Below are 16,342 nucleotides of genomic sequence, written 5' to 3' on the forward strand. Positions count from 1 at the left end.
ATGATGTGTGTGAGTGCGGGTACAACTAAGGATGAAATGGCTTGAAGTAGGTTAGTGGGAATAGGATCAAGCTGACAGGTGGTAGGGCGATTGGAAAGGAGGAGTTTGGAGACTTCTGCCTCTGAAAGCAGAGAGAAGGAGAGTAGAGAGTGTGTGTTAGCTGGTAAAATGTGTGTGTCAGTTTGTGGATTGGTAAATTGGCTGCTGATGGTGGTTGTTTTATTTATAAAGAATGTAGCAAAATCGTCAGCTGTTAGTGTTGATGAAGGAGGAGGAGGGTTGAGAAGAGAGAAGAAGGTTTTGAAAAGCATGCAAGAGTCTGAAGAATTGTTAATTTTGTTGTGATAGTAATTTTAGCAGTAGAGATATTAGCAGAGAAGGAAGAAAGGAGGGATTGATAAAGACCAAGGTCAGTAGGATCTTTCGATTTGCGCCACTTCCTCTCTGCACCCCTGAGTTTTGAACGATGTTCACGAAGAACATCAGATAACCAGGGGGCAGAGGGTGTGGCGCAGGCTGGCCTGGTGGAAAGGGGGCAGAAGTTGTCCAGGCAGGATGTTAAAGTGAAGAAAAGATTATCAGTTGCACTGTTAGTATCTAGTGTTGAAAGCTGATCAGGTGGAGGAAGTGTGGAAGAGACCAGAGAAGATAGGCGAGAGGGTGAGAGTGAGCGTAGGTTTCGCCGAAAGGTGACCTGTGGAGGGGTGTGTGTTGTGTTCTGAGGCAGGTTGAGGTTGAGAGTGAGGAGGAAGTGATCTGAGGTGTGCAGTGGAGTGACCAGTGTATGATATGAACGACGAGTGAACGCTGGCGCGTCTTTGCTGCTGCTGCTCTCCGGTTTTCTTTCAACTATGTGGATTAACTATGTGTGGCTTGTGCTCACCTGGACTGTCCTGTCTTTGGTTTCTCATTCATCGACTGCACTGTTTCAGTATTCTACAGCTGAGCTTCTGAGGTTCCGTTTATATCTACATGACGATTGTGGCGAGGGGGGCGTGGTTTCGCGAAGTCTGTAGCGGGAGAGAAAGGAGGGGGCCGAGCGGTGAGTAAGTAGGTCAAGTGCAGATGATGAACACCTGTGTCTGATTGCAGTAATTGGCGTGGAGAGACCGCATATAACCGGGGAGAGCGAGAGAGAGAATGAGAGAGCTTTGGACTGGGACCTCACAAGGACGCTGATGTGGACTGAGAGAATTGAATGCTGAGTTTATTGTTGTTTGAGAAGCTGTGTGTTTTTAAACCACGGTGAAGGCGCTTTGTGCGCACCCTTTTGTTTATTTGAAACTGAGAAATAAAGTGAGTGTCCCAGTCAGCCGACCCCTGTCTTCTTCCTTCCTACACCATCACAGCAACGAACCTTATTACAACGATCCACCATCACCAGCTCTGCTTTCACACCCGGATATTTTATACTTGCTTCGTCGGAAATACATTCACCGTGGCTCTCGTCGGAACTTTCAGTATGATTTGGACTTCAGCAATACATAAACTTTCCCACACACAATAAAGGATATATTTTGGATTTAATCTGCTGTTCAGGTGTTACACCTGTTAACTGTAAAGCAGATTCTTTCCCTTTTTCTGATCACATGTTGCTCTCGTTCACTGTTAATCTTTCACTTTCCAAATCTAATCTCCCACGTACTATAACATTCCGAAATATTAAGGATATCAACTTGGACATTTTATCCTCTAGCATCACTAGTTTTCCCAGTATCGACAGTTTTTCTACCCCGGATGAACTGCTCTCTCACTACAACTACAACCTTCATAACCTCTTTAATAACCTTGCTCCACTCAAAACCAGGACTGTTTCATTTACTCTCTCTGCACCTTGGTTTACTCCCACTCTTAGAAAATTTAAAACAAAAGGAATACCTTCTAATCCTAACCCTAACCCTAACCCTAACCCTAAGGACATGAATTCAAATCACATTCTTTTTTACAAAGATTCGATTTCTAAAGCTAAAACCACCTATTATTCTGGCTTAATCAGTTCAAGTGAAGGAAATTCAAAGACCCTTTTTTTCACTTATTACAAACTTCATAAAACCTCGGGATCCACTTCCTCCTCACTTGTATTCCTCTGATTTTTGTAATTCTATATTATCATTTTTTTTCTTTAAAAATTGAACATATCCACCAGCACCTTACACTGAGGAAAATAAGTATTTGAACACCCTGCTATTTTGCAAGTTCTCCCACTTGGAAATCATGGAGGGGTCTGAAATTGTCATCGTAGGTGCATGTCCACTGTGAGAGACATAATCTAAAAACAAAAAATCCAGAAATCACAATATATGATTTTTTAACTATTTATTTGTATGATACAGCTGCAAATAAATATTTGAACAACTGTCTATCAGCTAGAACTCTGACCCTAAAAGACCTGTTAGTCTGCCTTTAAAATGTCCACCTCCACTCCATTTATTATCCTAAATTAGATGCACCTGTTTGACGTCGTTGGCTGCATAAAGACACCTTTCCACCCCATACAATCAGTAAGAATCCAACTACTAACATGGCCAAGACCAAAGAGCTGTCCAAAGACACTAGAGACAAAATTGTACACCTCCACAAGGCTGGAAAGGGCTACGGGGAAATTGCCAAGCAGCTTGGTGAAAAAAGGTCCACTGTTGGAGCAATCATTAGAAAATGGAAGAAGCTAAACATGACTGTCAATCTCCCTCGGACTGGGGCTCCATGCAAGATCTCACCTCGTGGGGTCTCAGTGATCATAAGAAAGGTGAGAAATCAGCCCAGAACTACACGGGAGGAGCTGATCAATGACCTGAAAAGAGCTGGGACCACCGTTTCCAAGGTTACTGTTGGTAATACACTAAGACGTCATGGTTTGAAATCATGCATGGCACGGAAGGTTTCCCTGCTTAAACCAGCACATGTCAAGGCCCGTCTTAAGTTTGCCAGTGACCATTTGGATGATCCAGAGGAGTCATGGGAGAAAGTCATGTGGTCAGATGAGACCAAAATAGAACTTTTTGGTCATAATTCCAATAAACGTGTTTGGAGGAAGAAGAATGATGAGTACCATCCCAAGAACACCATCCCTACTGTGAAGCATGGGGGTGGTAGCATCATGCTTTGAGAGTGTTTTTCTGCACATGGGACAGGGCGACTGCACTGTATTAAGGAGAGGATGACCGGGCCATGTATTGCGAGATTTTGGGGAACAACCTCCTTCCCTCAGTTAGAGCATTGAAGATGGGTCGAGGCTGGGTCTTCCAACATGACAATGACGCGAAGCACACAGCCAGGATAACCAAGGAGTGGCTCTGTAAGAAGCATATCAAGGTTCTGGCGTGGCCTATCCAGTCTCCAGACCTAAACCCAATACAGAATCTTTGGAGGGAGCTCAAACTCCGTGTTTCTCAGCGACAGCCCAGAAACCTGACAGATCTAGAGTAGATCTGTGTGGAGGAGTGGGCCAAAATCCCTCCTACAGTGTGTGCAAACCTGGTGAAAAACTACAGGAAACGTTTGACCTCTGTAATTGCAAACAAAGGCTACTGTACCAAATATTAACATTGATTTTCTCAGGTGTTCAAATACTTATTTGCAGCTGTATCATACAAATAAATAGTTAAAAAATCATACATTGTGATTTCTGGATTTTTTTTTTGATTATGTCTCTCACAGTGGACATGCACCTACGATGACAATTTCAGACCCCTCCATGATTTCTAAGTGGGAGAACTTGCAAAATAGCAGGGTGTTCAAATACTTATTTTCCTCACTGTATGTCTACTTCTGGTGCGAACTCACCTGTCCCAGTTTCATTTGCTCCCACCTGTCTACTCTCAGCATTTACCTTACCTTCAGTAAATTAAATTAATGAACTCATTCAAAAATCCAAATCTTCAACCTGCAGATTAGACCCCTTCCAACTGTGCTTGTGAAAGCCACTGTTTCTCTTCTGTCCCCTCTCATTACTAACATCATTCACTCTTCACTTACCACTGGAATTGTTCCTTCTCTTAAAACAGCTGCTGTAACTCCCATTCTTAAGAAACCTGGTTCAGATCCCAATGACCATACTAATTTCCGTCCTATTTCAAATCTTCCATTCATCTCCAAAATTCTAGAAAAAACAGTTGCTGCTCAACTCCATACTCATCTTTCCTACAATAATTTAGATGAACAATTCCAGTCTGGTTTCCGTCCTTTTCATTGCACGGAAACAGCACTACTTGTAATCACTATCAACCTTCTCCTAGCGGCTGACTCTGGTTTACTATCCATTCTTCTTCTGCTTGATTTGAGTGCGGCCTTCGATACTATTTCACACACCATCCTTTTAGACTAGCGGTTCTCAACGGGGGCATTCAGAGAGCAACGGGGGGTGTTTGTCACGGAACACACACGGGAAAAGGTATTTGGATCAATAGGAGTATATTTTATTGGGCAATCCAAAATCGTAGTCATCCAGGCAGGGGTCAAAATCCAAATAATCAATCCAAACACAAGAAACAAAACAAGGAAAGGCTAGAACACAGACCTCAGAAGTGGTGTGACGAATAACAAGTACTCCGTAACAAACACTAAACAGGCAGGGTATTTATACACACAGAAACTAACAATCATGATGGGGAACAGCTGGGTGCAATGAACAGTGATGAGTGCAGACAAGGATTGTGGGAAATGCAGTTCAAGAGTGAATGACACCGTGGGGGAAAGAGGACCTCTAGTGGTTACCCAGGGAAACACAAACCAGACACTGTGACAGCGTTGGAAGCAAGATTTTTGAAAGGGGGGCGTTCAGGTGTTAATGGGGGGCCGTTCATGATTAAATATATAACGTAAATTTTTGTTAATTTTCTTTTATTCATTTTAAGCATTTAGTAATTTATTTGTAATAAACACTTTAAGTGGGCTATTTAAAAAGTGTTAGGAGTATGTATATGTTAAATTATGTTGTAAAACATATACACAGAGTGTGATGTCATATTGTGTGTGAACGCGCATACGTCTATGGTGAATGAATACGTCAGCAGCGCTCAAAAAACAAAAAAACAAAAAAAAAACATTCGTCAGCAGCCGCTCTACTCCTGACCGCAAGTCCACCGTCAGTGTTGTAGGTAGGCACTAGGCAGGTGTTTTTGTGTTAATTTCTATTGCATTACGATTGAAAGCAGTATCAATAATGTCAAAAATATGATGTGCAGTCAAGTTCGGGTGTGTGTAAAATTATTATTATATTGTTTAAATGAGTGTTCTCACCAATACGCTTATTGTGATTCTTCTTCCAGTTTAATGCGACATGTAGCGTAAGCTATGTATCATTACTTTTGCAACGACTCTATTATTTTTCCAGTCATAGACCAGTGCTCAAGCACTGACTAGAATCCAGCGCTGACAAGAATCAGCATTCACAGAAGAAGAATGGAAAGTTGACAAGCCGTTAAAAAGTATTGACTTAAGAAACACTTATTTCAAATATTTTCAATAAATCATGTTCCCATTCACTCCGGCATCGAATTTTAAAATTAAACTAAATTTTATTTATAAGGTAAAACTTTAACATTTTTAGGCATTAACTAATTCCAATCCCTAATGCCAAAATGTTTTCTTTGTTCACCAAGTAATTAACTGGTCAGGCATTATAGTTAACTCGCAAGACAGTAAGGAGAAAATGACAATTTGATGGATAATTTAAATATATTCTGCAATCACATTTTGGTAATGTATTCATTCCACCATCACATCTGAGCGCGAAACGCTGCTTGGGTAGTTTCAAGATATAAAAATAATTAATAATACAATGATAATTTAATTGTTCATATGTGTTTATTCTTGTTAGAAGATTTTTTTTTTTACTGATTATGAACACAAATTAATCACGACAAACCAAATTAATTGTAATTGTATTAATTATACCATTGATATACCACGGTAGATTAGGTAGTTTACTGCTCAGCTACTGTTCGGACGCTCTTGCTTACTGCTTCACGCTTTGCTCTATCGCTTTTACATTTTATCTCCTATATTTTTATATTTTATTTCCTTTTATCACCTAATTTTATCTTCAGCAAACAGCACAGTGCTCAGACAACAAAGTTTGGATTACTACAAAAACGCAGAATTCTTTTACCCGACCAGCTTACATTCCGGGAAAGGAAAACACAACTGCCTACATTCAGGATAAGAGAGAAAATGCCTCTTCAGGTTCAAGAATCTACTTGCTGCACCAACTGCCACAGACTTTTACAAAGGATTGCAGTTCTTGAAACAAAGTTACTTACGGGACCACCAAACCAGACGAAGCACACAACAGAGCTTCGTCATGGACAGCCTCAGCATACAGCCGGTGAGTCCCATGAAACTAGTGCTCCTCGACAGGTAGAGAAACAAGCCGATCGACTTACAAATAGATGGCACATACAGGGAGCGAGACCCAAAGGCACTCGAGACATCAGATTGTCACGAGCCTCACATATTGCCGCAGTAGCATGCTCTACCCCAGATACAGCTCTGACAAGAATTGCAAACACTGGTCTCCTACCACTGCCTATACATCTTGAGAACAGATTTGAAGTACTAATGAATGTAAATGAGGAATCCCCAAATGTGATGAATGTGATCAAAAACAGACTGAATGGGCCAGTAGCTAACACTGATGCTAACTGGCGCTCAAGGTCGAGCAGACAGCGGCACTCAGCTCAGAGCGCAGCCGGGCCCAGGACTCTGATAGTGGGGGACTCCATAATCAGAAACATTAGCAGCAGGGATACAACTACGTGCTGCCTTCCACAAGCAACAACAACTGATATAAACAGGGAACTTCAGAACATTCTGATGAAACATAAGACTGCAAATCGACTCATCATTCATGTGGGGAAGAATGATATTCATAAAGAGCAGTCAGAACTCCTTAAGAAGGATTTCAATGAACTTTTTGAAACACTTAAAAGACTGAAAGTTCAAACATTCATCAGTGGACCACTACCAGCAAGAGGAACAAACAGGTTTTCACGGTTGCTTGGGCTAAATACATGGCTGCAAAAAACCTGCAATATAAAAGGTGTAAACTTCATTGACAATTTCAATCTTTTCTGGAGTCAGAGACAACTTTTTCATCGGGATGGCCACCACCCAAACAAACTTGGTTCAAGAGTGTTAAAGGACAATTTCTACTTCTCCCTCAATCATCCTTCTGCAATGTGTGCCAATCCACTCAATCTGAACGGCACACACACACCTGGACACAGTATGAATGACCACGGGACTTCACTTCAGCAGCAAAATGGACATGCGGTTGACATATCACACAAGGACAATGATAACACCACTCCGCCACAACAACCTCTGCTCACGGACTCAATCTCAGCTGAGCCCTGCCCACAGAGCTCACCACAGACAGACATATTAGAGCTGCTCGAAGATTCAGCACCCAAGGACGACTTCCTGGAAAACAGCCAGGGAAGCCAGGACAGCATATCACAGCCTCCTATAACACCAGAGCAACAGCCCCTTTCACCAGACACCTTTTCCCTCTCCCCAGCAACGCCACTACTGTGCTTCTCACAGAAAATGGAAGAACTGGTGTATGCTGGAACCAAACTATCCCACTCTTTTGCTGCAAGCCCCCAGATAACAACCAAAAAACGACAGGCACCGCTGCCACCAAAGCCTGCGGGCCCAGCTCGCCCTCCCCCTCCTGTGAGAGCTCTTCGGCCTCTGCCACAACGCCAGGGCCCACACCCTCCTCCTTCTGCTCGAGGTGAACCAAAAACAACTGATACCAGCTCTCAGTGATATGTGTCGGGTGCCCGCTCTGATAACAGTAACTTTCTCAAATGTTTACAAAACAAGCGGGAACCCAGTGTGCCTGTATCTTTCTCTATTGCTGTTCTGTTACAAGATAGAAAGTCTAAGGCCTTCAATAGCCGTACAGCAAACCCATCTAATCTGCTGCCTATTACATGTGAAAGTAAGATTGATGTGGGGACAAAAAGTAAGACTGTTAAGTTAGCACTTTTAAACATTCGTTCACTTAAAAATAAATCACTTCTAGTTAACGACTTAATAACCACAAACAACCTAGATTTTATGCTTCTAAATGAAACCTGGCTAGAAGACAGCTGCAGTGCAACAGTCCTCAATGAAGCAGCCCCTCCTAACTTTACTTTTATGAGTGTCTGCAGAGCTGTTAAGAGAGGTGGGGGTCTAGCTGCTCTTTTTAAAGATATCTATCAATGTAAGCAAATATCATTTGGGAATTACCCTTCTTTCGAATATCTGGGTATTGTGTTAAAAGGTGCTCCACGCATTTTACTCATCATTATTTACAGGCCTCCAAAATACTCTCCAGCCTTCGCTGAGGACTTTACAGAACTGTTATCAACAATTACCTCAAGAGTTTGACTGTTTTACCATTGCTGGAGATTTTAACATTCACATAGATAATGCAGAAAACAATATGGCAAAAGAAATCAAAACTGTTTTAAAAACTTTTGATCTGACTCAGCATGTACATGGACCCACACACAATCGTGGACACACTATAGATTTACTTATCAGTAAGGGTCTAAACATTTCATTGATTGTTATTAAGGATGTAGCACTGTCTGATCATTTATGTATTTTCTTTGATATATTGATCTCTCCTGCCATTGAAGCTAGATCTGTGTCTGTCAAGAAGAGATGCTTAAATGAGAACACTAGTGTCCTATTTATGAAGGCTATATCCTTAACACCAAGCATATCTGCTGACTCTGTTGATTTTCTCCTCGATTCTTTTAACTCAAAAGTTAAAGGTGTAATTGATGATATTGCTCCTGTGAAAGTCAGGAAGAAGAGTGGCAGACAAAAAGCACCTTGGAGAAACTCAACAACAGTGCAAAATATGAAAAGACAATGCAGAAAAGCAGAGCGCATGTGGCGGAAGACAAAACTTGTAGTCCATTATAACATCTACAAAGACAGCCTTCATGCTTTCAATATGGAACTAGGCAAAGCTAGACAGACTTTCTTCTCAAATATTATAAACAGCAATTTAAACAACACACGCACTCTTTTTGCTACTGTAGAGAGACTGACAAACCCCCCAAGCCAGATTCCCAGTGAAATGCTCTCAGACAGCAAGTGCAGTGAGTTTGCTTATATAATAGTTTGCAATAATATCAGAAAGGTGATCAGCACATCCTTGAGTTGCACTGGGGTCAGACAGATCAAACCACCTGAGAAAGTAGTTACTATGTCTGATTTCAAAGAAATTAATGGCAACATTTTGGAAGAAACCGTACAGCACCTTAAAACATCAACCTGCGCTCTCGACACACTTCCCACATCTTTTTTCAAAAGTGTGTTAAACAGTCTAGAAGCAGATCTTCTAGAAGTGGTTAATGCCTCACTTCTCTCTGGGAGTTTTCCAAACTCCCTGAAAACTGCAGTTGTCAAGCCCCTCCTGAAAAAGAGCAATCTGGATAAGACCATATTAAGCAACTATAGACCGATCTCAAATCTTCCTTTCATAGGCAAGATCATTGAAAAAGTTGTCTTCAATCAGCTGAACAAATTCTTGAGCTTGAATGGATCCTTTGACCATTTTCAATCTGGTTTCCGACCGCACCACAGCACAGAGACAGCGCTCATAAAGATAATAAACGATATTCGCTTAAATACTGATTCAAGCAAATTATCAGTGCTGGTACTACTCGACCTCAGTGCTGCATTTGACACTGTCGATCATAACATACTTCTTGACAGACTGGAAAACTGGGTGGGGATTTCTGGGATAGTTCTAAAATGGTTCAGGTCATACTTAGATGGGAGAGGTTATTATGTGAGTATAGGAGACCATAAGTCTGAGTGGACATCCATGACATGCGGAGTCCCTCAAGGCTCAATTCTTGCACCACTCCTGTTCAACCTGTATATGCTCCCAATGAGCCAAATAATGAGAAAGAACCAAATCTCTTACCACAGCTATGCAGACGACACACAGATTTACTTAGCCCTATCGCCTAACGACTACAGCCCCATTGACTCCCTGTGCCAATGCATTGATGAAATCAACAGTTGGATGTGTCAAAACTTTCTTCAGTTAAACAAAGACAAAACTGAAGTCATTGCGTTTGGAAACAAAGATGAAGTTCTCAAGGTGAATGCATACCTTCACTCTAGGGGTCAAACAACTAAACATCAAGTCAGGAATCTTGGTGTGACACTAGAGTCAGACCTTAGTTTCAATAGTCATGTCAAAGCAATAACTAAATCAGCATACTATCATCTGAAAAATATTGCAAGAATTAGATGCTTTGTTTCCAGACAAGACTTAGAGAAACTTGTTCATGCTTTCATCACCAGCAGGGTGGATTATTGTAATGGACTCCTCACTGGACTTCCCAAAAAGACCATAAGACAGTTGCAGCTCATACAGAACGCTGCCGCCAGGATTCTGAGCAGAACCAGAAAATATGAACATATCACACCAGTCCTCAGGTCTTTACACTGGCTCCCAGTTAAATTTAGGATTGATTTTAAAGTATTATTACTGGTATATAAATCATTCAATGGCCTAGGACCTCAATACATAGCAGATATGCTCACTGAATATAAACCCAACAGATCAGATCATTAGGATCATATCAGCTAGAAATACCAAGGGTTCACTCTAAGCATGGCGAATCTGCTTTTAGCCATTATGCCAGCCGCAGCTGGAACCAGCTTCCAGAGGAGATCAGATGTGCTCCTACAGTAGTCACTTTCAAAACCAGACTCAAAACACATCTGTTTAGCTATGCATTTACTGAATGAGCACTGTGCCAATGTTCGTCCGACTGTTTGTACTGTACTGTATTTTATTTTATTTTTCTAAACTGTTTTAATTATTCTTATTTCTTTTATTATTTTAATTTCTTCTATGTAAAGCACTTTGAATTGCCATTGTGTATGAAATGTGCTATATAAATAAACTTGCCTTGCCTTGCCTTGCCTAGTTTAGGTAGTTTAGATTTTTTTCATGAAAAATGATGATTGTATTTATTTATTTTTCGAAACTAAGGTTAAAGGGTTAGTTCACCCAAAAATGAGAATTATGTCATTAATGACTCACCCTCATGTCGTTCCAAGCCCGTAAGACCTCCGTTCATCTTCGGAACACAGTTTAAGATATTTTAGATTTAGTCCGAGAGCTTTCTGTCCCTCCGTTGAAAATGTATGTACAGTATATTTCCAATTTCCATTGCTACGCAGATGACACCCAGCTCTATCTTTCAACCAAACCTAATTCTACACTTCCACCATCTTCCCTTACTAACTGTCTTCTTGACATAAAATCCTGGTTCACTTCAAACTTCCCTAAATTAAATAGCAATAAAACAGAATTGCTTCTTATAGGTACAAAATCAACATCAACTCTGGGTGTCATCTTCAACTCTGGGAGTCTGGGTGTCATCTTCGATAGCACCCTCTCTTTTACATCCCATGTTAATAATGTTACCCGGTCTGCTTATTATCATCTTCGAAACATCAACCGTCTGCGTCCTTTCCTCACGCCTCACTCCACTGCCATTCTTGTTCACAGCTTAGTCACCTCCCGTTTAGATTATTGCAACTCCCTTTTGTTTGGCCTCCCACATAAAACCCTCCATAAACTTCAACTGGTCCAAAACTCAGCTGCTCGTATCATTACTCGTACCCCTTCTATTCATCACATCACTCCTATTTTACAACAGCTCCATTGGCTCCCTATCATTTACCGTATCAACTATAAATTACTTCTCCTTACTTTTAAAGTCATTCATAATCTAGCCCCTTCATATCTTTTTGATCTCCTCCATATACCCACACACGCTCGTACCCTTAGATCCTCTTCTTCTATTCATTTCACTGTTCCCCGTGTCCGCCTTGTGACTATGGGGAGTAGAGCTTTCAGCTCCTCTGCTCCTCAGCTCAGGAACTCGCTTCCACCGGACCTCCGTAATATTGATTCCCTCTCACATTTTAAATCAAAACTCAAAACTCATTTGTTTAGAATAGCTTATTCCCTTTGACCACAACTGCATTTTCTTTTTTAATTGTATTGTATCTCATTGTCTTTACTTAAATATTGTTATTGTTGTTGATGATGATGTAAGGTGACCTTGAGTGTCAAGAAAGGCGCCTATAAATAAAATGTATAATTATAATAATAATAATAATAATATAATAATAATAATAATGATCAGTGTAGCAGTAGCGTGTGTAAATAAGGTCCAATTTATTACCTGATTTGTGAGTAGCCGTGGTAGATACTCGTTTGAGGTCGAATGAGGCAAGCAGAGGGTGGAAATCAGCAGCCTGAGGTTTTTCTAGGTGGCTGTTGAAGTCTCCAAGAACTATGAGAGGAGTACCATCCTCAGGGAAGGATGAGAGTAGCACATCAAGCTCTTCCAAGAAACTGCCAAGCTGCCCTGGGGGACAATATAAAACTACAAAATGGATTTTAATAGGGCTAGTGATGGTAATTGAATGTGATTCAAATGAGCCCTTGTCACACAGTAAATGATCACATTTCCAATTGTTTGAGATGAGCAGACCAGTACCTCCACTCCTACCAGTCAGGCGAGGGGTGTGTGAGAAATTGAAATTAGTGGAGAGGGTAGCCGGTGTGGCAGTGTCCTCTGGTCTGATCCAGGTCTCAGTCAGGGCCAGTAGGCTGAGACCCGAATGGGTCTTTACCTTTAACTTTATTTCACTGTTTATTTGTCAGCAAAAGTCTGCTGGATGAAAATGAACACGCTAGTTGATCATCATAGATCTGAGTAGGGGTGGGGAAAAAATCGATTCTGAATGGATTCACAAATGTCAAAAATCGTTTTTTTTTTTCTCTGATAACGTAATATTGGCGGAACTCTAAAGCGGACGTACAGTGCGCTGACAGTCTGTGGCGTGCACATAACAGAGACGCATGATTTCTGAGCGCCAAATTCAAACGGCACCCTCTTCGTTAAAAGCTAACGTATGGAAAATTGGCAATTTCATTGTGACCTATTTAGTATTTTTTGTATGAGAGCCGCTTTCTTTATTGTTTAGTTTTCACATCAATATGCTGTAAACCGATCTGTTATACATAAGTTATACGGCCCTCCATGGTCACAAGTGTGTATCAGTGCAATGCCAGTCACAAAAATCTACACTTTGACTGTGCTCTCTGCAGATGTTCATTTACTTTTTTTGTTTAAGCTGTTTTTGATTGTGGTATACAGTAAACATTTGAAGTCTGTAACAACATTGGCTATTGAATCATTCGTCCGTTTGGTTTTGAATTAACAAATTCAAATACTCTGTGTTGCTAAAAACATTTCTTCTTGAATACAAAAGCTTTTGCACTTTGAACTCGTGAGTGCAAATCATGCTTCGGCTCCAGCTAGTCTGCGACAAAATGGTCTTTCGCAACATTTTATTGCACCTTGGAGGATAACCAGTCAACACATTCCCTTAACTTTGCAAAGTTCTGCATTCCAAACCCACTTCCTCCCTCTCTGCACCAAAAAGATAACGAAACTCTCTATGTGACATTCCAGACACAGAGCATCACACACACACACACACATACACACCTTTGTATTAGAACTTAGAAACATCCTTTGGGTGCAACTTCATATAGAAATATGCTCTTGAATGTATACCTTCCGATATGTATGTGTGATTAGTTTTGCTTTATAATAGAGGTGTGGTTTTGAAATGTATTCTTTAATCAATAAGTGTTTTAGTTAGAGAATGTTCACCAACGTTCTCTGGCACTTTGTTTTATTGCCTAATGGAATGTCAAGCAACGGAGATTTTAGGAGTGGAGCAGAATTAAAGTGTTAATCTTTACTCCTACTTAAATCCTACATTTTCTATATGTATAACCACTAAAGAAATGTAAACATGGATGTCATTTCCCATCTCATAATTTTTCTTTTACGTGGTGTAGTTTGTGTATTCTGGTAAACTTTGGTAATAAGGTTAGACAAATCAGGTGTGTACCGTGTTTAGTTCCTTAAGCTTCATCTCCATTTGTAGCCTAGTGTACAACACATTTTGGGTAAACCTTATTTCTAGCCATGTAACGAACTTTAAAATGTTTGTAATTATGCATTTCTCTAACCTTCATGTGATGTGTTTGATGTCTCTGTAATGCTCTCAATCTAACGGAGTTGAATTTCGATAACCAACTGCAGTAATTGGTATAATTGGACACATTTCATATGTCTTGAGAAAATCTTCTCAAATTTGACAACACCATAACTCACTCGAGTGGGTGTTTCCCCAGAGACAAAGGGAGCTTTCCCGCTTCAGATCTTTGGATGTTCATTGGTTGTTCGTGCGAACAGAGGCGTGAACCCATCCTCTCCATAAGAGGCTGACACCGAAGTCTCTCTGTGAGCACTTTTTTTCTGTTTTCTGGGTCCATGGCTCCCTTTTAGGGAGCATTCTCCATTCTCCGTTTCTCTTCTATTTTCTTTAAGTCTTTTCTTTATTTTCATCTTCGGACTCGCCCTACGTTCAGCAAAGCGAACGTCAGCAACTTCAACTCTTTTGAAATCCCCGCGTCCGCACGAGTACCGGAAGACACGCACGCCTCCACTCAGAACAACACACGTGCCTTCGGGTGTCAACACAACAGACCACATGCAAGTACCGAAATCGAAATGCTGCTCAAGGTTGTATATTCCCTTTTTCAAGGTGATCTGAGTCCTTGTTGTCTGTCAAAAGGTTGCTGTCTGCGAGTTTTGCCTAAACTGTGCTTTCTCTGATCGCACAGGTTGCTTTCATTTTCGCTCACCCATCCTCTCTCTCTCATCCTGACCTTTAGTTTCACTTTCTCCCCTCCATCCTCTCCCTCTCTCATCTGTTATCCGTTTGGTCTCGTAATGTTTTCGTCCGTATGTTTCTGTTGTAAATATATGTTTTTACTCTGTGTATACTCGTAGTTTCGATGTAGTATTAGTCCAATTATTAAAATTCCATATATCCTTGATTGTCTCTGTTTTAAATGCCCATAGAACCAAGTCAATGAGATGTTTTCGATCTTAAGCTATATGCTTTATCTTGTTACGATTTCAGTAACCTAAATTTTACAAACGCAGAGAGTTGTTTCTTTTCAAGGCCTGGAAAATATACTCTTTCTTATGTTTGTAAGAAGGATAATTTTCCTTGAGAGTTAAATCTTACGTTTAATGTTTGCTGGACAAACAGATTGTTTGATAACTAAATTAATTCCATTAAAGTTATCCCATAACTTCGAGCTGAAATAAGACTATTGATGTATTAATGACGAACCATAACCCGATATGGTAATCATTCATATATCAATCTGGTTCAGCTGCGATAAATTAATGTAACTGTAATATGCAAAATATATATCATATTCATGGTTAATTATTAAAATTCCCTATAGATCATTTGAGCTAATATTAATATTAATGTACAACCTATTGTTGCTACAAGTCATAACTCTTTATTATTTAGTTGTGTATAAGAGCGGCTTTGTATGTTACTGATTATTCAGAATATGTGTAAGTCCACAAGCATTATGTTTGTATGAGAGCTGCTGGTACATCACTCTATATTTTTGAACGAAAACTGTTTATGATTTTGCTACAAGTACGCTGCTAGTACAGGCACACGTTTATTTTCCTGTTGGTTCTTTGCAATGTTGGGACAATGTGGCCTTTAAAAATGCACATCTCAGAGAGAAGAATGCCGCGAGCACTTCAGAAATTCTGCGGGATCATGCAGAAGGGGGATTAGGTGTTGGACGCAGGAAATACTAAAACCTGTAGATGGCAGTCGTGTTTCATGTGGCCATACTGACGAAGTATGACGAAGACAAAGTTTTCTTTTGCCAGTTACATAAACAGTCACATATTCTTAATAAAAATCCGACTCAAACGCGCATCATTTGTCTTATTTTTTTCTGTGTACTTACAGTAGAAGAGACGTGATGTATGATAACTGAGTCTTATAACACAATAATTCGCGAAAACCTTTGAAGAGACATAGAGCATTTGGGCAATATCATTAACTAGTTTATCTAATTTTACATTTAGTTCCTTTTTGCATCTGAACGTTTTAAATAGCTTTAACATGGTTGTAATGCGCTTTTCTGCATTACTGTACAGTAGGCTACTTTTTATATTATCATGTTTCCCTTTACATGGTATGAAACACATAGGCGTCGATTTCGGCGGGGACGGTGGGTGTTTTTTTTCAGTGGTTATGAGGAGCAATATGAAAGAGAAATTTGGTAATCATTGTCTGACCCAACAAAATGATTTTAAAAGATGATTTACATTGGCAAGATGGCGGCGCGCGCAGACGCAGCGGCTTTTAGCTCTCGGTTTCAGTGTTT

The 16,342-nt window shown here is 40.4% G+C and overlaps 2 protein-coding genes across 3 annotated transcripts in view; both read left to right on the top strand.

The window, feature by feature from the left end:
- The window catches only part of LOC311292518 (uncharacterized protein), a 1,083,963-nt gene that overhangs the window by 499,874 nt on the left and 567,747 nt on the right, over nucleotides 1-16,342 (top strand). The gene's annotated exons all lie outside the window — the stretch shown is intronic.
- The window catches only part of LOC311292554 (uncharacterized protein), a 37,221-nt gene that overhangs the window by 881 nt on the left and 19,998 nt on the right, over nucleotides 1-16,342 (top strand). The window contains exon 1 of one of the 2 annotated variants that reach the window (XM_084412279.1): nucleotides 12,211-14,651. The exons of the other annotated variant lie outside the window; for it this stretch is intronic. Within the exon in view, the coding sequence (XP_084268405.1) occupies nucleotides 14,620-14,651 (32 nt within the window). The 5' untranslated portion in view covers nucleotides 12,211-14,619. Of the gene's footprint in view, nucleotides 1-12,210; nucleotides 14,652-16,342 lie in introns of those variants that run through there. 2 annotated transcript variants of the gene reach the window in all.

This window comes from Rutilus rutilus (assembly GCF_951802725.1).
Source record: "Rutilus rutilus genome assembly, chromosome: 6".
NCBI lineage: Eukaryota > Metazoa > Chordata > Actinopteri > Cypriniformes > Leuciscidae > Rutilus > Rutilus rutilus.